Source organism: Neofelis nebulosa, chromosome 18 (genome assembly GCF_028018385.1).
Source record: "Neofelis nebulosa isolate mNeoNeb1 chromosome 18, mNeoNeb1.pri, whole genome shotgun sequence".
In the NCBI taxonomy this organism is placed as follows: Eukaryota; Metazoa; Chordata; class Mammalia; order Carnivora; family Felidae; genus Neofelis; species Neofelis nebulosa.
The window spans coordinates 41520564-41548240 of NC_080799.1; the positions used below are offsets into that span (position 1 = coordinate 41520564).

At 45.4% G+C, this 27677-nt stretch overlaps 1 protein-coding gene across 5 annotated transcripts in view; it reads right to left on the reverse strand.

The window, feature by feature from the left end:
• Positions 1–173: 173 nt before the first annotated feature.
• HMOX2 (heme oxygenase 2) overlaps positions 174–27677 on the reverse strand; it is a 34564-nt gene continuing 7060 nt past the window's right edge. For 3 of the 5 annotated variants that reach the window (XM_058711527.1, XM_058711523.1, XM_058711525.1), the window contains exons 2-6: positions 4222–4348; positions 2891–3008; positions 1989–2480; positions 1001–1127; positions 174–910 (exon numbers count right to left, since the gene is read on the reverse strand). In XM_058711527.1, coding sequence (XP_058567510.1) covers positions 783–910; positions 1001–1127; positions 1989–2480; positions 2891–3008; positions 4222–4307 — 951 coding nt within the window. In that variant the 5' untranslated portion in view covers positions 4308–4348 and the 3' untranslated portion in view covers positions 174–782. Of the gene's footprint in view, positions 911–1000; positions 1128–1988; positions 2481–2890; positions 3009–4221; positions 4349–8571; positions 8595–15439; positions 15596–27677 lie in introns of those variants that run through there. The other 2 variants (XM_058711524.1, XM_058711526.1) reach the window with 2 other exon arrangements.

Genomic DNA, 27677 nt, shown 5'->3' on the forward strand with positions numbered 1-27677 from the left:
CAAACTATCTCAAAATGTAGGAAACCTTCAAAGCTCTTCTGAGAGAAAATCACAAGACCAGATGATAGATTTGGCTCTGGGCAGAGGGCTGTGAGGTGACCAGGAGTGTTGAGAGCACAAGGGCAAGACTGGCTGCGAAGGATAATGTTGGCACCAGGAAAGAGGGAGGCAGCTGTCAGAGTCCACTTTATTGAGTGCTGTAGCATTTACACAGGTCAAAGGAGGGGATGCGCCATGGCTAAACAGACCCCCTCTCAGGTTTCTGCTTGAGCAGGAAGAGGACTGGCTACTCAGGATGGAGCTCCCAGGGCCTCTGAGACAGGATGCAAGCTCCCCCCACTCCAAGGACAGGCCCCCTCCCTCCCACAGAGCTACAGCAACCTGGGCTTGCTGGATGCTCTGTTCCCACTAGGGGAAAAATACCCACCTAAATGCCAGCACAAGGAATGATGAAGGGAAGGAGCCTCAGGATAAGCGGTGTGGGTGCCCTGGGAGCAGAGCTGGTTCCAGAGACTCAGACTGGCCTGCTGAGCTGCACTGGCTGCTCCCAGTACCATGGCCCAATGGCTGCAGGAATGGAGGGCCTGCACCCAGCTCGGCATCTAGCCCACACAGAGGACGCTACAGGCACAGGCTTTAGCGTCTGGCTTTTATTGGTTGCTTGTTTTCTCAAACCCAGCATTAAAAAAAAAAAAAGTCACCTGAGGTGGTAGTTTAGTCACAGGTGGGGATGGGCCAGTGGTCAATCGGGAGGATGGCGCCAAGGTGGTATGATGGGTCCTTCACACGTAGTACCAGGCCAAGAAGCCGGCAACAAGGGCCGCGCCAGCGGCCAGAATGAACTGGAGGCTAGGCTTAGTCAGCACAGCCAGGGCTGTTCGGAAGGGGCAGCTGCTGCCCTCCAGGGCACCTGTGTGGCAGCACCAACAGGGGACAGGGCATCAGTGGAGAATGCTGATCCGCCAACCCTGGAGGAGAGTTTTGGACAGGCAAGACCTACCTCCATCTTGTTTAGCAGCGTAGTAGGGGCATTTACGCACATCTCCTTTCCCATCGTGCATGGGGAGCCCGTCCTCCAGGGTCTCTTTGGCCAACAAGAAGCCAGCCTGGTCCAGTTCATCGAAAATCTGCAGGAGCAGGGGATGAACAGCTTTCAGTGGACTCCAAAGTGCAAACCAGTCAAGGAGTAGCCCGAATCTGCAGCGGGGGCAGCCACACGGACCCAACGCTGCTCCCTGGCACAAGCTCAGAGGTGGGGCCACACCTGTGCTGCTGACTGTGGGAGCTCCTCCCTGGGCACTGACCAGACACACAGCCCACAGCTGGAGCTACCAGGGCAGAAACAATGAGGAGAGAACAAAAGCGCTGCCCCAAAATACCACGTTAACATTGGTCCTTCCCCATTCGCAGTTGCTAGGTATTTTCAGCAAGAATGACGGAGAGGAACGTGGGAGAACTGAGGCCCCAGCAGGGCTGACCCATCCTAAGTGGCCCACGGAGGCTCACTGATGTGGGACTGATCTGATGGGCCTGTGTCGGGGCTGGTGCTTCCTTTCCCCGCCTCGGCCACCCTCCTGGTGCCGAGGGCCAACCTGGACTCCAGGACAGAATCCGCCTCCCCAGGCTTAGCCCCATTTAAAAAAAACTTGTCAGCTGAGTTCTCACCCTGCTTGGTTCTCTCCTTGAACTGATCAAGTGGGGCAGCCCTTGCTAAAAAGGAGGAAATCCACTCAAGACCAGAATCCTGTGGTGAGAGGGAGTGACCTCCCTCTACGTGCTAGGGCCTTGCCCTCCTCGGAACAAAAACACAAAAGCTGTCCATCAAAGCGAAGCCATCATGGGCTCATGCCCTCTATGGCCTATTTGGTCCTACGATTTTCTCCCCGGAAGGCTGCCCTGTATCGGGCCTAAAGCACTGGTGCCTGTTACGGCAGCTCCGGATCAGCCCCCCCAGTCAGAGGCCCCCTTCTGCCTGACCTCAGCAGTACCTGCATGTTGTACTCAAAGGCCTTGTTGGCCTCCTCCACGATCTTCTCTTTGGTCTTTAGGTTCAGGTCCAAGGCATTCATCCTGGCCCGGTAGAACTGCTTGAACTGTTGAGCATTGTCCACGTTCTCAAACTTATAGAACTGGGTCCCTTCTCCCGTGCTGGGGAGTTTCAGGGCCCGCTGGGCCACCTTCTTCAGCACCTGGCCCCCTGAAAGGTCCCCCATGTAGCGGGTGTATGCATGGGCCACCAGCAACTCCGGCTCATTCTGCCCCACATAGTGGATCCGCTCCACGTACTTTTGGGCAGCCTGGGAGCACTGCACCTGCTCCTCCCAGTTCTTGCCAAAGAAATACTCCATGTCCTTGGTCAGTGCCTCCTTCCGGTGCAGCTCCGTGGGGAAGTACAAGGGGGCAAAGGCTGGGTGGTCCTTGTTGCGTTCCATCTCCTCCTCCAGGGCTGAATATGTGAAGTAAAGTGCAGTAGTGGCCAGCTGTTGAGGGTGACAGGGGAGACCACGGGGAGGGCTGCAGTTCTGGCAGCTCTTGACCAGCAAACACCCCTCCTGAGCCCAATGCCCTTGCGTCTGAGCAGCCAGAGAGGAAGGCTCCAGTCGCATGCCCCCTCTAATTCCCGCAGGCCCATTTTGATACAGTGGATTATTTCACACACCCAGGCAACTTTTTATGTTTCTTAAAGGAATGACACGGAACGTGGATACTTCTGCTTCACACCATCACTATGTTATTCTATTTAAGCTACCTGAAAACCACAGTCTGCTGTCAAAAGAATGGAGAGCAGGTGGCAAAAGGCCCAGCTTCCACTGAAGAACTGTTCCAAGGGGATGTTCCTGACACGACCGAGGCCCCCAACCTGACCCTATCCATGACCAAGGGCACAAACCTTAAACAGCTCCTTCCTGATGTTGCCTTTCAAGAAGTCCTTGACAAATTGGGTGTTTTCTGCCCGGTCATGTGCTTCCTTGGTCCCTTCCTTCAGGAGCTCGGAGAGGTCAGCCATCCTGTGGAGATGGAGGGTGTGTGCACACGCACGTGTGCATGTGTGAATTAGCCCTTCCTAGTTTCAGGGTGTCCCCTCGCTGAGATGGACGCAGGAGCTTCTGAGAAACTCAACCCCAGCCTGAATACAGGGTCTTGCTAGGGAGCACGGAACAGGCAGATGTGAGTCGGCCCCCAGGACTTGGATGACATGTGGAGGACTGTGGCCTACTTCCTAACAGTGTCCATGTCTGAACCACCTGAATGAACAATGCTTTGCCTCTGTGGCCACCTAGTGCCTGATAAAAAGCCCACCTCTAATCCCAGCACAGCGTGTGCTGGCTTCTGCAGGCACAGCGAGCCTTTGGGAACGTGTCTCATGGAATCCACACTGCTGTGATGGACTGACTGTGGATGTCCCGGGGCAGCCTTGCTGCCTTCCTCCCACCTGGGACCCACAGCCTCTTCAGGACTGCATGTGGCTTGGCCCAGGGGCAGGAGGAGAAGGAGACAAAGGCTGAGGAAGTTGGAGCCAGTACCTGGGCTTGTACCGCTTAACAAAATTATACAGGATGGAGCTGTGCTGATAGGTGCCACAGGCAGCAACCAGCGAGGGAAACAAAGAACCCATGACCCTGAAGACGGGAGGCGCCGCACAGTAGCCCGTGTGGTCCACACGGTCCATCCACCAAAGAGATAAAAACGCGGCCCCGTACGGCCCACCCTCTGCTGGCTTCTTTAGGAGATCGGCTCCTATCACCTACATGCTGAGAATCATTTCTTACTAGCAATTATTTCAAGATATAAAAAAGCACTCTGTCAATGACAGGGCTACGATAAGATAAGAACAATGAAGAACAGGCTCTGGGAATACATGAAGTGTCTCTACCCAGTAAGAAAAACCCCTGGAGTCAGAGCTGCTCCCACATCCTAAGGGGTGGAAAACACTGGAAAAGGTGCCAGTTTTGCCTGATTACCCTTTTTCACCACAAAAGAAACAAGGATCAGGGAAACCATCAAATTCTATTCCTCAGCACTCCTAGCAGTGCCTGTCCTGCTTCCTCGGGAACAAATGGGGAGAAAGCTGAGTAGCCCAGGGTGCTGTATGCCACTTCTCTCTGCAATCCCAATCAGGGATCCCGAGGGAAACAGCAGCGACACTCCCCACACCCTGGTGCCTCCCACATACAAGGCCCCGGGCACATGACCTCAACACAGCCAGCCACCACCACTCACCTGGTGTGGTTTTCTTTTTCTGAGGCCCCAAAGCTCTTTTTCTCCGACTCATCCACCCCCTCTGAGGTCTCCAGTTCCACTGACATGGTTGCCGAGTGAGATTCTTGCTGCTCTCACTCTTCTGGTCCTGTAGAGACACAAGGAGCTGGTGATGTGGCACCCACAGCATCACTTCCCCCAGACACCTGCTGGTTCTGCTCTCCTCTGAGCCAACATAACGGAGGAGTCACCCACGCGCCTCAGGAGTGTTTTCTTTAAAAATAAAACTCTGCCATTACTGGGACCATTATCCGGATATGGACAAAATTTGAATATGGACAGGAGATGAGGTAATAGCGTCAAATTGATACTGAACTTGCTTTTTTTTTTTTTTTTTTTATAATTGTACTGTGAATATATAAGAGAATGTCTTTGTTTTAGGAAATATATCCTGAAGTATTCAAAATTAAAGGCCACACTTCTGCAAGTTAACTGTAAAATGGTTCAGAAAGTGTGCGTGCATGCACATACCTGTTAGGGAGAGGGAGGGAGGGAATGCTCAAGTCAAAGCAAATGAAACAAAACACTGGCAGTGAATTTGGATAAAAGGTACACAAGAGTTACTTGTATCATTCTTGCAGCTTTTCTGTATGTTTGAAATTAAATCAAAATCAGAAGTTAACCTAAAACACAAAATAACAAGTAACATCATAGATAAAGCTTAAAACCAAAAGCAGTGGTGCAGCGAGCGGAGCGGCTCTGAGTTGGGCAGCAACCCGTCCCAGCTGTCACAGGCAGGGCGGCCTTGTGCACAGAGCTGCGGGGCAGGGCAGTTAACTGGAACAGTGAGCCAGGCCATTTGAAGACGCTAAGAAGAGCAGCTGGAAAGGCACTCGACGAGCTGTATCAGGTATTCAGAGTCACCAAGCAAGTGGACTGTCCCCAGCCTGCTCCAGACTTTGAGGGGCTGAAGGAAGAAAGACAAGCCAGCCGCTCTCCCTTTGCTGCTGAACCTTCCGAACCTTCCTAAACCAGGGAAATACGGTCCCACAAGACAAGCTAACCCTCCACCCCTGGAGGCCTCTGCTCTGGAGCAAAAAGGAGCAGCCCATCTGGGAAACTTTCCAGATGAACAGCAGCACAGTTCACCAGTTACTAGTGTAACTCACGAAACCAGAACTACCCAATCAAGCCAAGGAAAGAAGAGGTCTTTATTTTCCTACCTCAACCAGTATCTATTTACTGAGCATTTTCTACATGCTCTACCCAGAAATAGGTGCCAAGGGGGGACAAAAAAAGTGTAAGTAGGGGCGCCTGGGTGGCGCAGTCGGTTGAGCGTCCGACTTCAGCCAGGTCACGATCTCGCGGTCCGTGAGTTCGAGCCCCGCGTCAGGCTCTGGGCTGATGGCTCGGAGCCTGGAGCCTGTTTCCGATTCTGTGTCTCCCTCTCTCTCTGCCCCTCCCCCGTTCATGCTCTGTCTCTCTCTGTCCCAAAAATAAATAAAAAACGTTGAAAAAAAAAATTAAAAAAAAAAAAGTGTAAGTAATGGTCCTTTGAAGGTTTAAAGAAGAAAATAAAAATAAAAAAATAAAAAATAAAAAAAAATAAAAATAATAATAAAAATAAAAATCACTCTAACTCACTCCACAGATACACTCACTGTTAACATTAGTACGTATCCTGAGTTTTCTCCAGACATGTAATTACATCTTATCTTTTGGGATATTATAATACATGGTTTGCTCAGCATGCTCTTTCTGAACCTTTATATTTAGCATTTATACAGTGGGATTGACAGGATTAAGTGAGAACAGGGAAGATAAGGCTTTTAGCACAGTGCCTACCACATGGTAAGCACTCACTAAATAGTAGATATGATTGCCTTTGTATTTTGACTGAGGCTTAACTGCTGTTGTCCTAGAATGCTTAGAAAATAAATAGCAGAAAGTGAAATAAGCCAGACAAAGACATGCAGGGTATCATTTGTATGTGGAATCTAATTTTTTTTTTTTTTTAACATTTTTTATTTATTTTTGGGACAGAGAGAGACAGAGCATGAACGGGGGAGGGGCAGAGAGAGAGGGAGACACAATCGGAAACAGGCTCCAGGCTCCGAGCCATCAGCCCAGAGCCTGACGCGGGGCTCGAACTCACGGACCGCGAGATCGTGACCTGGCTGAAGTCGGACGCTCAACCGACTGCGCCACCCAGGCGCCCCTTTTTTTTAATTTTTTTTTTTTTAACATTTTTTATTTATTTTTGGGACAGAGAGAGACAGAGCATGAACGGGGGAGGGGCAGAGAGAGAGGGAGACACAGAATCGGAAACAGGCTTGTATGTGGAATCTAAAAAAAGAGGCTTAAGTCATAAAAACAGAGGGTAGAATGGTAGTTGCCAGGGGATAAGGGTGGGAGCAATAGGGAGATGTTGGTAAAAGGGTACAAATTTTCAGTTGTAAGACGAATAAGACCTGAGGATCTGTGAACAGCATGGTGACTAGAGTTAATAATACTTTACTGCATAACTGAAATTTGCTAAGAAATGTAGCTTTTAAGTGTTGTCACAGAAAAATATTTGAGGTGATAGATGTTCATTCAATTATGAGAATCCATAATTATAAATCACATTGTATACTTTAAATATATTATAATTTAATTTTTTAAATAAAATTTTTCATGTTTATTTAATTTTGAGAGAGAGAAAGAGAGCGTGATCTGGGGAAGGGCAGAGAGAGGGAGACAGAATCTGAAGCAGGCTCCAGGCTCTGAGCTGTCAGCACAGAGCAGGATGCTGGGCTCAAACTCACAAACCGTGAAATTATGACCTGACCAAAGATGGATGTTTAACTGACAGAGCCATCCAGTCACCCTCAACAAAAAAATTTTTTAATGCTTATTTATTTTTGGGAGAGCGAGGAAGAGAGACAGAATGCCAGCAGGGGAGAGGCAGAGAGAGAGGGGGACACAAATCCAAAGCAGGCTCCAGGCTCTGAAGCTGTCAGCACAGAGCCTGACACAGGGCTTGAACCCACAAACCACAAGATCATGACCTGAGCCGAAGTCGGATGCTTAACCAACTGAGCCACCCAGGCACCACGAAATATATTATAATTTTACTTGTCAACTATACCTCAATAAAGCTGGAAAAAGAAAAACAGAATATATAGAAAATGGGACCTTCTCTTGACTCCCAAATCACATATACTTTCATCTCTAATAATGCTGATGAACGCTATGGTTCATTAACGTTAAGTCCAGGATGTGAAAGTAGGTGGTCATCACATGGAGAGAAGGCTATTCAGAAAGGCTTCCTGGAGAAGGGGGGGGTGCTTACCCAGGTCCCTCAACACCATACAGGATTTAGGGTGGAGGAGAGGAAGGGCCTCTGGATCAAGGAACAATGTAAACAAAGTAAAATGGGACAGACCATAGAGATGGCATAAGGGTGCCCAGCTATGCATCCTGTGTCCTTTTACCAAGGGGCCAAGGCAGACTTTGTCGGCTGCAGAATAAGCCTCACACCAGCTTGTCCATGCTGACCTCCTTTTACAGACTTAAGAAAGAACATCTGGGCTCTATGCCCATGAGGACCCTCAGAGCCAAGATTTATCTCAGGCCAGTCGGCCCTCAGGCTGCTAAGAGAAGGTGCTGGATGGGCCACCCAGTAGAGGGAAGAGGGGAGAGTAAAAGGTCCCAGAGCCTCTAGACAGGTGGCAGGCCCACATGGCCATGCTGAAGGTACCCCAGGTACCTGAGGACTGCACCTCCCATGCTGCCTGCAGGTGAAACTGAAAGTAGGCAAACGCAAGAACAAGTGTGCAATCGGGCTGCCCTAAGTTTACCAGCGGCAGTAACTTAGGTAAACTTTCTGCACCTAATTATCATGCTGCACAACAGTCATTATGTATGTTATTCAATCTGATCATTAATTGTTTTGTTTGATAATAACTGCACACTCTGGGAGGGTGTAGTCTTGCTCGACCAACAGGACCTTTTGCTTCTCTTACAAATATAAAAGGGGAAGGGAAAGCAGGCTGCCACAGATGCCTCCTCATCAGCACTTTGTGCCAGTCTTCAGGCACACCTTCCTCCCACCTTCTTCAATCTCAGTCCTGCCCTAGATCCCCTAATCCCCTCCTCTCAACTCAAGGGAGGTCCAACTCTGGCCCCAGGGGCAGGGCCACAGGTGTCTGTTTCATTGCTGGAGCTCCAGAGCCCGGGAAATAACAAGATCTCAACAAACACTTGTTAAATTAAAAATCCAAAGGTGGGGGAAGGGGGGGTGCCTGGCTGGCTCAGGCGGAAGAGCATGCGACTCTTCATCTCGGGATCGTAAGTTCAAGCCCCATGCTGGGTGTACAGATTACTTACATAAATAAAAACTTTAAAAAAATCCGAAGGAAAGAAAGCAGGCAGGCAATGATCTCATGCATCCTGCCAACAACGTGGCACCTGTGGACAACAAAAAGTACTCTGCTGTTGACTACTTCAATAGTTTTCTAAACTCAAAACATGATTTAACAATTTGGTTTTTGAAGGAAAGATAGGTACTGGCCTACTTCACTCAGAAGGAAGAATACAGATGGGGCGCCTGGGTGGCTCAGTCAGTTAAGCATCCAACTGTGGCTCAGGTCATGATCTCATGGTTTGTGAGTTCAAGCCCCGCGTCAGGCTCTGTGCTGACAGCTTGGAGCCTGCTTCGGATTCTGTGTCTCCCTCTCTGCCCCTCCCCTGCTTGTGCTCTCTCAAAAATAAATAAATATATTTTTAAAAAGGAAGAATACGGAGTCCTTAATGTGGACTCAAAGCACCATCTGCACAGATGGGAAGAATGCTCTGAGAAAGGCTCAATTAGCACATTCAACCCATACGAGCAGGGTCCAGGTAGGGCGGCCTGTGTCCATCATGTGGCCTGGTCACTGTTCCTCAAGGGGGTGGCTGGGTAGTACAGCATTCAGAAGCCACCTTGCAATATCAGAAAAAGAATTCACTTCTGAAAAGCTACGTGTCCAAATTTGGTCTGACTGGCCCTCTATGCCTGAATCCTTTTTTCTTTGCAAGAGCCCCTGGAATCCCTAGAAAATCAGAGGTCAAATCATAAATGTAGAACCTTCCTAGACTTCAACCTCTCATTATCGAGAAGCTGCCTCACTCCACCAGGAAAAACAACAACAGAAAATATCCCAAAAGATTAACAGTAATCTGTACAAAAATGATAAGTAGCCATAATATGACGTTAGAAAAAAGTCACACAGCCTAATAATACAGGGTTGGACTGCTCAAACAACAGCAAACAATAGAATCCTGGCACAGCTGGGACAAGTTGATAGGCTGCAACCACTATGGAAAAGTCTACATAAACTTGTTTTAAATAAAGGACTCAAAACGCTGACTACAACCATGCACAAAAGTATGTAAGTAAAAAGAGAAAAAGTACTGAAGTATACTGACAGTAACAGGAAAGCTATTTAAGAGTATAAAACACACAATAAATTATATTAAAGAAAAAAGAAAAAAATATAGCTCAACGTACCAGTTCCAATCAAGCTATCAATCAATCAATAAAAACAAAAGAGTATAGAACTTGTTATTTGACTTTTTGGCAAACTGGCTACTTCTTTTATATAAAGTGGCCAAATTCTCTTGAAAAGGGGGAAGAAAGGCAGGGGAGAGAGGAAGAGGAGAAGGGAGAGGGAAGGAGAGAGAGAGACAGAGACAGACAGAGAGAGAGAAAGAGAGAGGAAATGGACCAAGCAAACCAGCTAAGGTAAGATCCTGCACTACACGAGTCCACAGGAAGTCACCTGGGCCATTACTTTGCTCTTACAAATTTCAGAAAGGTCCACCTGCCCTCTGTGTTTTAATTCCAGAAAACTGTGACCCTCTGTTTATAAAATCTACCTCCATACCTCCGTAACTCCTGTACTACCTATTCACCTGACTGATAAAGGTTTTCACTCCCATATCAGGTCTGATAGAAGCAGCAACAATGTTCCTTCCAGCAAAGATCGTTCCTGTGGACCTGCCCAGGAGTTCCAGAACACTCAGTTCAAAGCCTTTGCTCCTGGTAATTTGCAGGCTCAAGGCACTAGGGCTTTTGAAAGAACTCATGTGTTCAAAGATGTTAAATCCTCCTCCATGGACACACATCCTGCAAACCTCAGGAAGTCAGTAAGTTCAGTGCAATGATACCAGACAGACTACATTATCACTCATTCCCCATTTGGTGATTCAAAAAGGCACAAAAAAGACCTAACCTATAACAATTCTTTTTCATTTTGATTCTTCTTTGCCATGGAAAGCCAAGGAAGAAGGGAGCAGACTGCTGAGCTCAGCCAGCACTAAAGAGCAAGGTGGGGGAAGGGGGAAGAAAACGCACTGCAACCAGCTCCCTGGAATTTGAACAATTCCCCCAACTGACTCTGGAATTGACAGTGACCAGCTACCAGCTACAGATGCCCACAACATGAGCTAGTGTTGTTATTCCCATGCACAGAGAAGGAAACAGCCACAGGGAAAAGGAAAGCGGCTGCTCAGACACCTGTATGGCTCTGCCACAGTTCCCACCCCTCCCCACTAAACAGCTGTGGTTGGGCACCAGGAGTCCCTGCCTGCTTACCAGAAGGCTGTTCCCAGCTCAGTTTACTCCTGTATAGAACTAGCATCACATTAATAAGAGATTATTCTTTGGCTTTCACAAGTGCTGTCATCTTGTTTCCCCAGGTAAACCAGAAGCTTCCTACAAGACAGATCATCAAGACTCCCGTAGGCTCAGTTTCTCAGAGTCCAATGCCACGTTCCAAATCACTTAGAACCCACCCTGGGGAGTCTCCAACCTGAACTACAACTGTTATAGATGCAGAAACAGAATGCCTACTGAGAAAGCTAACTTAAATGGGTGTGGGACAAGAAAATATTGGTTAAATTCTAAAATACCAGGGGCATGGAGTGCCTGGGTGGCTCAGTCAGTTGGGCGTCCGACTTCAGCTCAAGTCATGATCTCACAGCTCGTGAGTTCCAGCCTCGCGTCAGGCTCTGGGCTGATAGCTCAGAGCCTGGAGCCTGCTTCAGATTCTGTGCCTCCCTCTCTCTCTGCCCCAACCCACTCTCATTCTGTCTCTCTCTCTCAAAAATAAAAATAAACATTAAAAAAACTTTTTTTAAATACCAGGGGCACCTGGCTGGCTCAGTTGGAACAGGATGCAACTCCTGACTTTAGGGCTCTGAGTTTCAGCTCCATGTTGGGTTTAGAGATTACTTTAAAAAATTAAATAGATAAAATACCAAATACAATAAAAATTTTAATTAGGAAAAAAATTTTTAATTGGGTATTATGCCTCTAACTGGTATGAAATTTAGTTTTATCTTTCTTCAGATTGCCCTCCTTCTTTCCCTTCCTCTCTCTCTTAGGGTCTGGATTTTCTAACTAAGGATTTGTTTGTATTTCCCATGCCTCAGGCTGGCCAAGACCATTCTCACCCCTTAGGGCCCAGTGAGATTAGCTTCTGCGTTTATCTGGCTGTGTTATGTTTTCTCTGCTGCTCCCCTCCCTACAGGTCTCCCCTGTAGTCCCTTCCCTCAGCTGCTGTCTCCACATCAGAGCTGGGCACTGGCTCCCTGCCCCACTCCAACCCCTCCAAACAGGCCCATTTCCACATCCATCCTCCCCTTGCCCAGGGAGGCTGCTCCTCACCCATGTGCCTCTAAGGGCAGGCACTACATTGGACTCTGGTTACTTTTCTTAGCCAGCATTGGAAGAGGACTCTAGTTTCTTTTGTCCAAAGGTCTACCTCTGGTCATTGGTGCAGCTTCTTTTCTGCAGCCCATGGTTTTCTGTGTGTGTGTGTGTGTGTGTGTGTGTGTGTGTGTGTGTGTCTTCCACTCTTTGGTTTCAATAAATACCTTTCAATTATATACATCTTCGTCTATGATCCCACCTCACCCACTTACATATTTTGACATTTAGGAGGGTCACAGTTCAAAAATAATGTATTACCTCTTACAGAAACCATGTACATTGTGTGCCCCATAAATGATTCTAGATAAACACAGAATACAAGAATCCCAGACTCTCTTTCCTGGATTATAAAATCTGTTCCTTCTTTATATGCCCTAAAGGCTTTTCACCTTTGAGAGAATACCTGTTTTTTTTTTTAATTTTTCTTTTTAATGTTTATTTATTTTTGAAGGAGGGAGGGGGGGGAGAGAGAGAGAGAGAGAGAGAGAGAATAAGTGGGGGAGGGGCAGAGAGAGAGAGAGGGAGACATAGAATCTGAAGCAGGCTCCAGGCTCTGAGCTGTTGGTACAGAGCCCAATGCGGGGCTCGAACCCATGAGCTAGGAGATCATGATCTGAGCTGAAGTCAGACACTTAACCAAATGAGCCACCCAGGCACCCTAGTCACCCAGGCACCTGGAGAATACCTGTTTCCATTTAACAATACCATAATCAGGGGCGCCTGGGTGGCTCAGTCAGTTAAGCCTCAGACTTCAATTGAGGCTATGATCTCATGGTTCGTGAGTTTGAGCCCCATGCTGGGCTCTGTGCTAACAGCTCAGAACCTGGAGCCTGCTTCGGATTCTGTGTTTCCCTCTCTCTGCCTGCCCCTGCCATTCCTGCCCCCCCTCCCCCCGCCCATCCTGCTCACGCTCTGTCTCTCTCAAAAGTAAATAAACATTTAAAAATTTTTTAAAACAACACCATAATCAGGCCAAGTTAATTCTTTTTTTTTCTTTTTTTTTTTTTTTTTGAGAGAGGGAGAGGGGGAGGGGCAAAGAGCGAGGGAGAGAGAATCCCAAGCAGGCTCCGTGTTGTCAGTGTGGAGCCCTATGAGAGGCTCGATCCTACAAACTGTAAGATCAATGACCAGAGCCGAAATCAAGAGTGGGACGCTTAACCGACTGAGCCACCCAGGCTCCCCAGGCCAAGTCAATTCTTAATGGCTCCACATAGTCCCATCAGGCCTCAGGAGACATACATCAACTGGTTGTTTACCCAAAAGTTCTTTTCGGGGAGGAAAAAATTCTTTTCTGGATACGTGCTACGTAAATAGAGTAAATTCTAACATCCTACTTACAAACCCTATATGTGATCTGGGAACAAAGAACCGCAGAGCTACTATGGAGGGCAGAAACCGGGCGCAGGAAGGCATAAATCTCTTCAGAGCCTCCAGATCTAGCTCTACATTTTTCACCTGCAGGAATGAATACCTGCCCAGTGTCCCATACCACAAGACTATTTGGAGGATCAAATAAGATAATGACCGTGAAACCACTTCCTAACAAGTGTTACAAAAGGAACTGAGAACGGACTCAGAACTGTTTACCATCTGGTCTGCGTGGAGACACTCCCAGTGAGCTTTTCAAACCTCATGAGGACACCAGGAAACTCTCAACAGGGGGAAGAAGCCCTGTTCCTGGATGTGGTGTAGAGAATTTGTTTTCCTTAATACTGTTTGAAATCCAGCCCCTCACCAAGCACCAGTTTTGCAGGCCACTCAGGAAATGGACAGGCAGAGAAGTGCCATCTGCCTCAGGTCAACAGCCACTTAACTGGCTCTGCTTTGCTCCCAGACCTCAGGGAGGCTAGAATGCAAGTGGGGCCTCCCCAAAACTCTGAGGAAACCAGGTTGTCTAGGTCAACAGCTTCTGAGTTTATACAATACATGGCCTGAGGTCTCCTCTGAACCCTGGCGCTGCCACTGCTCAGGAAATCTTACACACAACCTTCATCCTTTTCACTTTAATCACTGGGTGAATTCAATCCCAAAGTTCACTGACTGGATGACTATTAACCTCTTGATAAAGAGCAGTTTCAGACAAAGAATCCTGGAAAAGTAGAGACTCTAGAGACACAAAATTCTTGCATCAGATTTATTAAACACCCATTTTTTGCACATCTGGACAATAAGCAACCAGAATGCAATACAACTACTAATTAGTCCAAGAGTACCGGCCTCTTAGTAACCCCAACAACTGACATCGCTCAGAAGTCCAAGATTGCTCTGGCAGGCTTTCTTTTTACTGAGGACAGGGGTGTGCTCATCTGTAGCATGTCCAAATACAAGAGAGCAAGCATTCAAAGCAGACACCAGGAAGGACACCTGAAGCACTGAAAAGAGCTCAGAGTACGGGCCAGGAGTCTACTGTTGATGCTGCCAAAGTCCTGGTAAAGAGACTCCCTACTACAAATGAAACAAATTAAGACTTGCCCTGTTCTGAGTGTCTCCTCACCTCATATGAGACACCAGATCTCAGGGATGAGAGGAAGAAGACTCTTTCCCATGAGAGGCATCTGGGGTGGGATCAGAAGCCCTGACTGAATTCTGAAATGGGTAGGACCACATTTTGTAAGAATAAAGCCCAGGCTTCAGACATCCCACAAGGGCTGGTGTTAACAGAGGAAATGCTGACATGACCATGGGTCACCCCTAGGTACTATCAAGTGAAAATGATTCTAACTTTGGAACAATCTTGAAAGCATGTGTCCTGTGACTTAAGTAGAGTCATCATATTCCCTTTCACTCAGGTGCAACAGTTGTCACATGTGGCTTCAGCTTCTCTCGTGGATGAGGACTGTGAACAGCATTTGGGGGTGGAGGCAGAGAGTGGCTCAACAGGGTGCATTCTGCTGGATCCCCCTTTTGGAGAACCTAGAAGTGCTACTAGCTTCCAGATGTGTCCCTCTCTACAAACAGACTCAACAGAACCTCAAAAGCACCCCTTGAGTGCTTCAAAACCTCAAAAAGCACAGAAGGTCCTTGAGTTCTCCCTGGGAGGGTGATACAGACAAAGCACCAGACTGAAGTCTAACACACCTGGGCACACCAGGCTAAGTCACTTCCAAGCAGGGTCCAATTGACCATGAAGGAATGAAGAGTGAGAGATTTAAGTGATATGTCCAACGTCATTTAGAAAGTTAATAGTGGAGTTGGGACCAAGCCGGAGTCCTTCTGAATGCAAGGTCATTCGTCCTATGTCCCAGCTAACATGCATGTGAAATCAGTATAATGTCACCACAGACTACTAACAAATGGAAAATGAGGCTGTACTATACTGCATTTATGTGTGCAGTGGAGGGGTTTTCTAAACCACTGATTGTCATTTGGGTTTTTGTTTTTTGTTTTTGTTTTTGTTTTTAGTATGAAACATTAGCTCAATCCTATGATTTCTGAGAAGTAAATGCCCAGGCTCCCACTGGAAGCTTCAGAAGCTGCTGCTGCCCATCCTACAACACTTACCTTGGCTCACTCAGATTACAGGCAACCCGAGAAGATTGTTCCCTGGCGAGCCCTGCTTTTAATGGACCAGCAGGGCAGGCCAAGACTGGAGACAGCTGGTCCCAGAGGGGAAGACGGCACCTCCACCTCTCAGGGCATGGAGGGAACCAGCCAGACTTGCCAGGCCCAGCTGGACAATGAAGCCAGGCATCCCTGCACCAAGAAGAGGTCACAGTAAGGTCTGCACATCTCTATAGCACCCATCGCCATGGTAACTACAAAAAAACAGGAGATCTGGTTTCAAGAATCTATAAGTGTGTCCTCCATGTGTTGTGTTTAAAATCTACTCAGTCCCATCTTTGTCTACTGAAAATATATGTCTACTTGGAAAAGGTAGTGCAATGGATAGAACTGTGTCAACATAAACTTCATATAAGATTAGCAGCTCCATAGGCCAAGGTATTGGTCAATCTAACAAGGTGGCTCCTATAATCTCACTTTGGACCTATAAGGGATAGGTCCAGAGGCAAGTATTATTCCCAGGCTTTTTCACAATGACTGTCTAGATTCTGACAGCAGGGGAAGAGGTGGGTGGGTGGAGTGGCGGGCAAGGAAGCAAGCCCAGACTCAGAATTGCTAACTCCAAGACGCTGGTTCCATCCTACAAAGGCTTGGTCTATGGCAGCAGGGGACCAGCAACAGTGGCTACTAGGACTTTCTCAGAGTAAGGAGTTCAGCTTTCCCAGCAGGCCCTACCTCCACTGGTAGAAGGGTAAGGGGTACAGACCAGTCAGCCTGCTGCTGCCTACTCTGGCTCCCTGAATTAGTGAACAAGGTGACAAGAGCTCCTTGGAATGGAGGCTCTAGTTATTTTCCTCTCTCAGTATATCTAGCCTCATTTGTACACGAATGACAAAGTCCCATAAGAGTAGCCAGGGGCCAGAGTATGGAGAAAACATGTTGTAAGTAATGTGAAATTACCACAGTTAGTTTTAACAGTGGCCCTCTCGTCTATTCTAAAAAAATCTCTCAGAATAAGAGCCAATTTACAGGGATAATCCTTAAAAGGCAAGACAGTCATAAACTTTACTGTAACCTCAAAACCATACTCTTTTATTTTTCTTTAGTTTTTAAAATGTTTATTATTCATCTTTGAGAGAGAAAGCACAGGCAAGGGGGGGACAGAGAGAGAGGTAGACAGAATCCGAAGCAGACTCCAGGCTCTAAGCTGTCACCACAGAACTGAACACGGGGCTCAAACCCATGAACCTTGAGATCACAACCTGAGCCGAAGTCGGACGCTTACCCGACTGAACCACCCAGGCACCCCAAAACCATGCTTTTTTAAAAGGCAGAAAAATCAAAGTGATACAGGGTGTTACTTAGCAAAATGCCCTTAAACTCTAGATATTCCAGGTGTTCAACGAAGCCTTTTAGCATAGAGGGGAAAAAGTAACAGATCATCATGCATTAATTACTCTGCCTGATCTGTGAAATTTCTACAACCATGAGGTTTCTTTTCCTCATTAGTATGAAGTTCCCAGGACACGATCTCCCCATGCAACAGTTGTGGCAATAACTCAATGTCTGCATAAATGCCATATGTGCCTGTTAATTCTTTTCTTTTTATTCAAGTATAGTTGACATACAATATTGTGTTAGTTTCAGGTACAACACAGGGATTCAACATTTATATACATTACAAAATGATCACCTTGTTAAGTGTAGTTACCATCTGTCACCATACAAAGTTATTACAATGTTACTATAATTCATAAACTATACTGTACATTCCTATGACTTACTTATTTTATAACTGGAAATTGGTACTGCTTAATCCCCTTCACCTATTTCACCCATCCCCTCTCCCCCTTCCCTCTTACAATCATTAGTTTGTTCTCTGTATTTACAAGCCTGTTTCTGTTTTATTAGTTTTGTTTTTCAGATTCTACATATAAGTGAAATCATACGTTATTTGTCTTTCTCTGCCTTATTTATTTCACTTAGTATAATACCCTCTGGGCCCATCCATGTTGATACTATTAATTTAGACACAAATGTAAGTATCTGTATCTCAGTATACATCCTATGACATGGAGACTGAATGCCTCCACCTGAAAGTTTCTATAAGATGGGTTCAACACATCTAATAGCAGACATATCCATACAAGTCCTTTCTACACAGCACAATGCTAATATGCTGAAATGACATAGAAGGAGGTGAGGCAATGGCTGAATTGCATGATCTCCAGAGTTGACCTGTAGCAGGCACCTAACAAATGTTAACCTGAACTGAGCTCAGCCAAGAAAGAATACACTGGCACACAAGCCAAAAGGTAGAGTAGGGATATGGTTAAGGCACAGGCTCAGGGCGCCTGAGTGGCTCAATCGGTTAAAGCATCAGACTTCAGCTTACGTCATGATCTCATGGTTCGCGGGTTCGAGCCCCGCATCAGGCTCTATAATGACAGCTCAGAGCCTGAAGCTTGCTTCACATTCTGTGTCTCCCTCTCTCTCTGCCCCTCCCCACATGCACTCTGTCTCTCAAAAATAAATAAACATTTAAAAAATATTAAAAAAAAAATAGGGGCACCTGGGTGGCTCACTCAGTTAAGCGTCCGATTTTGGCTCAGGTCATGATCTCATGGTCCGTGAGTTCAAGCCCCGCGTCAGGCTCTGTGCTGCCAGCTTGGGGCCTGGAGCCTGCTTCGGATTCTGTGTCTCCCTCTCTCTGACTCTACCCCATTCATGCTCTCTCTCTGTCTCAAAAATAAATAAGCATTAAAAATAATAAATAAATAAATAAATAAATAAATAAATAAATAAATGGCACAGGTTCTAGTCAGGCACAACTGAGAGCAAACCCTGGTTCTGCCACATACCAGCTGGGTGGCCTTGGACCAGGTACTTAACTTCTCGGAGGGTCAGTTTCTTTATCTGATAGTAATAACAACTATGCAAGGTATGTAATGAGAATTAAATAAGTTACTTATAGAACTGCGACATATCATATAGCATTGATTAACAAACTGAAGAAAGGGCCACTTAAAGTTAACACATGTTCCCATATACTTTTACACAAGAAATGGAAATACCCGTCTGTGAAAACCCTTACAGGCAACGTCAAATCTGTACTGGGATGACAGACTTTGAGTTGAAGGCTCACTGTGAAGAACCTCTGTTTTCATTCTGACAACACTAGATACCAAGAAAGGAACAGAAAAATCTTGGAATTTCTAGCAAAATAAACTTTGCAAAGGCTCTAAAAGAAGATGATCACCTAAGTTCAAACTCTTTCAGGGACACTCTGAACATGAGTTAGATAAAGGCCCCTTCATGCTGTGGAGGGTCAGGATGGAGGCCAAGGGCATGTTATTGTTTTATTTCTTTAGAGTAGCTCATCACTATAAATAAAGGTTTAGATAACTGAAAAATTTGCTTGACTCTGTAATCAATCTGACTTGCACTTATATCTTATGACACTCAATCCCCAACCCAATGGTTCTCAGCTTGGGGACCATTTTGGCAACGCCCCCCCACCGCCTGCTCTGCCCAGGGGTTATCCGGAAATGTCTGGAGACACGTTTGATTATCACAAGTGGGAGGGGGAGGGGGGTTTGGCCACTCAACTGGTATCTAGTGGGTAGAGGCCAGGGATGCTGCTCAACATCCTGCAATGCACAGAAAGCACAAACACAAGTACATTCATGCACACGTGTGTACACATACTCACACACCCACCACCACTACAAACTGTTATCCAGCCCAAAATGTCAACAGCACCAAGGCTGAGGAACTCTGCTTGAATCTCAGAAGCAGTGCTAATTCAAGCAGTGCTAATTCAAGCAGTCATTCAAGAAAGGACATGCATCTAATACTCTTCCTGTCCCTTCAGTAGTTTACAGAGACATATGAGATTCTGGCACTATGCTTCACACTGTTTGTCACACCTTTATCAAATATCCTTTACAGAGATTTCTGGGGAAACTGAATTTCAACCAGAAAACAGAAGAGGCTGTTACCAAATGGGGCAACTTGGCACTGTCCACAGATCACAATGAAAGGGGTCACAGTACCTTCCTGGGAATAGGACTGATTTGTATTTGGATCACTAGGAGGCAAAACCTTTAAAGCTCTGTAACAAAGCCAGGCAGAGGTGAAGCCCCTGAAAGAAATGTGTTTACTGACTTCTTTGTGGAATGGAACAAAAAACTGGAAGAAATCTAATGACTGTTTAGCGGTCTGGTGTGTGACTGACCAGTAAGCTAGGAATCAGGAGAACTAAAGTTCTACGACCAGGCCCACACTGGCTAACCACATTTTATGACTTCCCTAGAACTCCAACATCCTCATTTATAAAATGAGAGGTATTCCTCAGGAAGCTGCAGGGAGGATGGCATTTAACATGAGGCACAGCAGGAAAAGCTGTGGGCTTCCCCCATCTGTTTCAGCTGGAGCAACTCCCCTATTCCTTGCTATACTTCCTCCCAAAATGGGGTGTGCTACTTCTAAAAATAAGGCCTAGAAAACAACGAACTTGATCATCTTGGAGGCCTGATATTATATTAACAGCGACCTAAGCAAGCCTTTTACAATCTACCATAGCACTTGTATCCCATGACAGTATTTATTTATTTCCATTCCAGATTATAGTTCATTTATCTTTCCCTCCTACTACCCAACACAGGGCACCCAATCAGGGTTTGCGGAGTCAATGAATGATATCCAGAATTTGAAGTATTCTCAAAATCAAGATTATTCTCAAAGAGCGGATGACAAATACGACAGTTAAAAATGAAGCCCGGAAATAAGAAAAATGGCTGGTGAGTAAGCATTTTTGAGCAGTGTTTTTACTGGAGAAATTTCTACTGATGGTGAGAGATGAGAATGGCCATGTGGGGAGACCAAGCATATAATACTTTGTGCTCAAATAATAGTTTCAGGGTGCCTGGGTGGCTCAGTCGGTTGAGCATCTGACTTCGGCTCAGGTCATGATCTCACAGTTCTTGAGTTCGAGCCCCGCGTCGGGCTCTGTGCTGACAGCTCAGAGCCTCGAGCCTGCTTCAGATTCTGTGTCCCCCTCTCTCTCTGCCCCACCCCTGCTTGTGCTCTGTGTCTCTCTGTCTTTCAAAAATGAACAAACATAAAAAAAAATTTTTTAATTAAAAAAATAATAATAGTTTCACGTTTGAAGGAGAAATGCTGGGTTTGCACTGGTTTCAAAGCGGCTTCCTTACATGCCACGGATACAGATACTGAGAACACTCCTTTTAGATTTTGTTTTAAGCACTGTGAAAGCCTGACTGGGAGCAGAGCACTTGGCCTTACTGCACCACCCCCTCCCCCACCTTCTTTTTAAAGAAATGATAGGCAAAATTTTAACAGTCAAGGTAACAAACACTTGCCAGCACTCCACCACCCCAGGCAAGCACAAACTACCTGAAACTTCCTGATGTCTACCTCCATATAAAAACGCTTTATTCCTCCAGCTGGCTTTAGAGAGAAGGGATGCACAGGAGCATTTTCTTCATGTTTGTTACTCCAGCAAAGGGGCCAACCTAAAGAAGGCAATAGCTGTACAACCTCCTAATAAGCCCATATCCTGTTTCTAAGCACATTTTGGAGGAAATACACCAAGGAATTAGGTTATCATTATTGCCAGGGCATAAAGCAAAATGCTACAGGGATCACAACTTACTGAAAAAACAACAGCAGCAGTTTGCCACTATAAAACTGAGTAAGTTCCTCTTCCATGAGGCAGCCCCCAAAATTACATGAGTTAAAGATACATGAAGTAGGTGCCTATAATTCTGAAGAGTTCCCAAGAACTGGTCAAACATCACTGTCTCTATTAATCATTATCAAAAAGAAATTCAAATAGCCCAGAACATCCACTGTTGCCCAAGGACATGATTAGGCAATAATGAATAACTTTAAGGTTAAAGAGGTAGACAAGATAGGGAGGGCAAATGTTCAACAGCTTATAGGCCAGGAAAGGCAGGGACTGTGTGCTCCTCGGCTCTGAGAGGTATCTCAACCCTTTTTCGAAACCAAACCCTACACAAAAGGCCAATATGTAAAGCAAGTACTGTATAGTGAATGGAGCATCCACAGTTAAAGTGGTGGTGCAGGGTGCCTGGCTGGCTCGGTAGGTAGATCATGCAACTCCGGATTTCCAGGTCATGAGTTCAAGGCCCACGTTGGGCGCAGAGCTTACTTAATTTAAATAAATAAAAAATAAAGCCTTGGTAGCGGCTTTGGTGGCAGGTACTCAGGAGCTCAGCTCCTCCATCATCCTTAGGAATTCTGAGCTCAGCCTAGTTTGCCGGCTGTGGTCTAGGGCAACTAGGTCACTTACTTTGAAACAGACGGCTTCCATTTCCTGCTACATGTGCTAAGTGACAGTGGCTCTTGGACAGTCTCTTAGGCTGTGTGTGTCCAAGCAACAGAAGGAAACTGGCCCTGGATTAGCCACTGTTCTCAGAGCTGCCCATGGCTTTCTGACTGCTGGGCCAGGGCTCCGTATACTCTTTCACACCTTGTTTCCAACAGTCCAGCAGCTTCTTGAAAACATTTTGACCTTCCCAAAAACCTGTGGTTTCTGTGTCTTCAATTCACTCCATCCCCCATACTCCTACTTAATTGTACCTCTGTATCAGCTACACTTGACTGTAAGGTCTCTGAGGCCAGACTTGGCGTCTCAACCACACTAGAAAGTGAGAGTGTTTAGCTGCCCTGTTCCTGGGAACCAGTGAGAACTCACTGTCCTTTGCATGTGCACTCTTGCAAGTCCCATGACAGTTGGTATTTAGTTAATGTCTGTTTACAAAGGAATCCTATAGTTTCTGTCTCTAATCTTCCACCCAACTACTTCCTCATCTGAAGACAGAAATTCAGAGACATGTACTTCTAAAGATGGGTAGGAAGGGTATTTGCCAGAATAGAAAAATCAGTAACTTTTTTGGTTGCAAATCCCTTTGAGAATCAGATGAGAGCTTCAAATCCTCCAGGACAAAAGCATATAAAAAATGTGGTCAATGCCATTCCAGAGCAACCACAAGCCCCTAAAGTTTATCCATGGACCCAGAATTCAGGTTAAGAATCCCTACTCCAGTAGAGTCTCTTTATGAGAGACATTCCCTTTGTGAGTAATGTTTTTAAGGAAACCCTGAATAGTTATTAAAGAGGGGTTTCCCCTCTCTTTAGTTCCCTTCTTTTCTGTTCGAATTCTTTACCTAACCCCAATGGGTTCAGTTCAAGTTCTCCTGTCTTTTCTCTTTCTCAGCCCTTCACTTCCCTGACCTCTCAAAATACTGTGTGCAAGGGACTATCATAAACCTTACAATTTTACAGTTTTGAGTCTCCCCAAGGTGACAGCCAACTCCATGTGAACAAGGACTATGCTGGGTTTGTTGCTGTTTTGCACACCCCCTCAGTGCCAATTCTCTGTACACCACAGAGGCAATACATACTGCCAAAGAGGCAGATGCCACTGCTTCTTTGCCCTTCTACCTTAGGCATTTGCACCTGAACGTTAACTTCTTTAAAACCGGACATATGCCCTGGAAAAGCCAAATATAAAAGCAAGAAAGAATAACCTGATCACCCCCACTCTTCTCCTTTCAGGTCCTCTAGTATGACTCCACAAACACAAAAAGCAGGACAAATATGACACTGAATACAGACACCTGTAAATTTTGCTGAGGTTGTCAAAAAACACAAGTGTGTGGTATAGGAATGGAGTGTTTTAAAAGTTACTTTCCAAGGGCTCCTGGCTGGCTGAGTCGGTGGAGCATGTGACTCTTGATCTCGGGGTTTTGAGTTTGAGACCCACACTGGGTGTAGAGATTACTCAGAAGATAAAAAAAAAATCTAAAAAAATGTTTAAAAGTTATTTCCTAATTAGTGAGATACCTATTACTAAACAAAGAGAAAGCCTGACTCTCCCCTTGCCTTCCTGTGGAAAACCAAGGGAGTGAAGGTCAATGACAACTCACTACAACTGCCTTCAAACACTACCTAGATTCCTCTCCCAACCCAAACACAATTCTGCTCACCAATTCTTTCCCTTCACCTGCCCACCCTCCTCCAGCCTGTCCTGGAAATAATTCCAGGTGACAAGAGCTCCTCTGCAGCAGAGTGTAGTGGTCCTGTTATAGAGAAGAGCAGATCCAATAACTAAGGAAAGGGATAGCTACACTTGGGCAAGTGACACACCACAGCATCATCACCAAACATTTATAATGCTCATGGGCTCTGTGACTTAAGACCTTAAGAGGCCTTAAGGCCCTGTTTTGAACTTTAAGTACCTTTCAATCAAGAAAGAGAAAGAAGATAACACAAGGTGTACCACAGTATAAACATTAATTGTACAGTGCAGACAACAGTGCTAAAGACTGAGCCTTAGGCGGAGCCTAAGGGTGGCTAAGTCTGTCAAGTGTCTGACTTCGGCTCACGCCATGATCTCATGTTTCATGAATTAGAGCCCAGCATTGGGCTCTGCACTGACAGTGCTGAGTCTGCTTGGAATTCGCTCTCTCTCCCTCCCTCCCTCTCTCTGCTCCTCCCCAACTTGAGCTCTCTCTCTCAAAAAAAAAAAAACAAAAAAACCCTGAACCTTATGTTCCACATTTTCCAGGACAGTTCTGCTTCAAATCAAATATCCTGTCTCATCAGTTCCTTTAGTACTTTAGTGCACCTGTATGGTCAGACTATGGGTCCCAGTGTTTGGCATAAAAAATCTGCCCATCATAGCAAGTGATGAGGCAGGCCAATCAATCAGGTTAGCAAAAACATAATGGCAGATTGTTTAAATCATGCCAGTGCCTTCCCACAGCCCTCAGGTAATTGTGGCATTGACCCACAGAACAAGACCGGGAAACTTGAGTCTTCTGAGACTGAGAAAGCTCATCAGGAGAAAGGCAGGACACTGGGAGTACTTACAAAAAGTCAGGCACGCAGGGTGCGAGACACCTGTCTCTGTTATGCCATTCTTCTCCAAAGCCCTTTTAAAGTTACTGAGAACTATGACAATAATTAGGCCTATGATACTCCTGGGAAAGAAACAAATCTGTTCGTGTGACAAAAATTAATTTTTCCTCTAAGCAGAGAGAAGAGACTACTTGCTTGGCCTCTGGCATACAAGCTGACAGCAGTTATCGCCAGGCAACAATTAGCCCTTTCTTTCCTCTTCTGCCGTCCCCTTCCTCATGTACCCCATTCACTTACTTCTCTACCCTCCTGCCAGTCCATTCCCACTTCTGTCCAGCCTGTGTTTGTGACAGGGGGCCCTAAACAAGAATCACATGAAAAACCTTAAAAAGCACAGATTCCTGGGCCCCCAAACTTACCCAAATAGAAAAGTGTGAAAACCCCTGCCCTAGATTCCATAAGCAGCATTCAAGGCACAAAAGGTATTTTAACATATTAACCTTAACTTCATTACGTATTAACCCCATTTTTCAGACACAAAAACTGCAGCTCAAATGATTTAAATGTTTTTCTCATGGTCAAAAATATATCATCACAATTTCCTTTTTTGGGAGAAACCATTTATTTTTCACTCTAATACAAATGAATATGTATGTATTTGGATACATACATGTACATGCAAAACAAAATTGTCTAATTTTGAACAGCTGTGAGTGAAAAAGATTGTTACCAATTGATTAGCTTAATTTTGTGCTTAACAATTCAATCACTTTTTTTTTTTTCTTTAAGTAAGCTCTAAGCCCAACATGGGCCTGGAGCTCACAACCCCAAGATCAAGAATCATGTGCTCTACTGACTGAGCCAGCCAGGCACCCCAACAATTCAACCACTCTGAAGTACAAACAAAAAGTCAGTCTATCTGTGTATGTTCATAGAGGCATTCAGACACACATTTGAAAAAAGAACCTTCCTCAACATCACATCATTAAACAGCAAGAATACATGCACTCTGATGAAAATCCTACTCCACAAATGGACTAGACAACTCTTGGATAACTATTACAATATCTGCTTAAAGAAATCTATCACAAAGACAAAGCCATGTTTGATAAAAAAGCCTTTGAAAATTATATCAAAGCAATAAGAAAAAACCTGTTCACTGATAAGAGCCTTATGAATTTAATTGCTATTTTGAAATGCTGAGTTCAGAGTTTAGAATATTGCTTTGCAAGGTCTGAATACAGATGCGTTGATATGACGACCCAGAAAGCATTGTTGGCTCCATTTCAGTCCTCCATGATTGCGATTTGGATGTAGTTCTCTGATGGGCTGTTTGTAAATGGATTCCCTTTACAATAGGTGTACACCTTGGGGTGCCTGGGTGGCTCAGTCGGTTGAGCGTCCGACTTCAGCTCAGGTCACGATCTCACGGTCCGTGAGTTTGAGCCCCGCGTCAGGCTCTGGGCTGATGGCTCAGAGCCTGGAGCCTGCTTCCGATTCTGTGTCTCCCTCTCTCTCTGCCCCTCCCCCGTTCATGCTCTGTCTCTGTCTCAAAAATAAATAAATGTTAAAAAAAAAAAACAAAAAACAATAGGTGTACACCTTTAAATTATCTATAGTGAACTCCAATAACCAGTGTTATTCTTAAATGGAAACACAATGGTCATTCAGAAAAGATTTCTTGCAATATATATAAATAAATGTAACCGCATATTCATAAATACACATAACGTTGCTAGGCCAGATCATCAGCTATGGGCTGCTGTAGTTCAACACTGTGTGTCAAATTTATTAGAAATTTAGAAACGAAATTTCTGAGGGACCTAGCTGCCTTGTTAGTTGGCTTTAAAATGTGTAATACAATGGGAGACATCTCATGGTAAATAAACTCAGTCAATATAAAGAAGTAAGCCAGGGACGCCTGGGTGGCTCAGTGGGTTAAGCGTCTGATTTCGGCTCAGGTCATGATCTCGGGGTTTGTGACTTTGGGCCCTGTGTCAGGCTCTGTGCTGATAGCTCAGAGCCTGGAGCCTGCTTTGGATTCTGTGTCTCCCTCTCTCTGCCCCTCCTACACTCGCACTGTTTCCCTTTCTCAAAAATAAATAAACATTAAAAAAATTAAAAAGAAAAAAAAAAAAGTAAACCATACGGTGAACAATATTACAGGGCACCTGGGTGATCACCAGAGTGAAATATCTTCCAGCATTTAAAAAAAAAGGAAAGACATTGGTACAAGCAATTAACTGTTCCAATTAAAAATTCCCCCTCCCTTCCTCCTTTCCCTCCTCCTCCTCCTCCTCCTCCTCCTCTCTCTCTCTCTCCCTCTCTTCCTTCCTCCGTCTCTCCCTTCCTACTTTTCCCTCCTTCCCAAAAACTAATCACTAATGGCACTGCTTCTGAGTACTGCAAAAATATCCTGAGAAATTATTCAGATTACAAAAGACAAAGCTTTCATCTTATGTTTTTGCACAAATCTAACAGATACAATACATTTAGTTAAAAACCACATAACTCACACTGTGTTGAACACAAAAGAAGATGTGATCCAGAGCTCTTAATTCTCTCATTGACTACTGTAAGAAAAAAATATTGGGGGGCGTCCAGCTGGCTCAGTTGCAAGAGCGAGCACTCTCTATCTCGGGGCTGCGAGTTCCAGCCTGACAATGGGTGTAGAGATAACTTAAAAATAAAATCTTTACCAAAAAAAAAAAATTGCATTAAATGTCTATTTATAACTTTCTAGTTAACTGTGGCCAATAACATACCAGTAGGTAATTTATAATTTTTCATCTCTTTTCTCTCCAAGGAGTTACAAGCTGAATTCTAAACTTATTATAAATACACAATTCCAATTTTCTTTTTTTTTTAATTTTTTTTTTTAACGTTTATTTATTTTTGAGACAGACAGAGACAGAGCATGAACAGGGGAGGGGCAGACAGAGAGGGAGACACAGAATCGGAAGCAGGCTCCAGGCTCTGAGCCATCAGCTCAGAGCCCGACGCGGGGTTCGAACTCACGGACCGTGAGATCATGACCTGAGCTGAAGTCGGACGCCCAACCGACTGAGCCACCCAGGCGCCCCCACAATTCCAATTTTCAAAAGTATCTTTCTCCTAAGGAGTGATATTCTAGTTTTTGGTACAATACTGATGCAGAGTTCAACTGTCCTATGAAGAGAGTCAGCTATAAAAGGAAACCAGGGGCACCTGAGTGGCTCCGTTGGTTAAGCGTTTGACTCTGGATTTTGGCTCAGGTCATGATCTCCACGTTGTGGAGCCCAGCTTGGGATTCTCTATCTCCCTCACTCTCTGCTCCTACTCTCCTCAA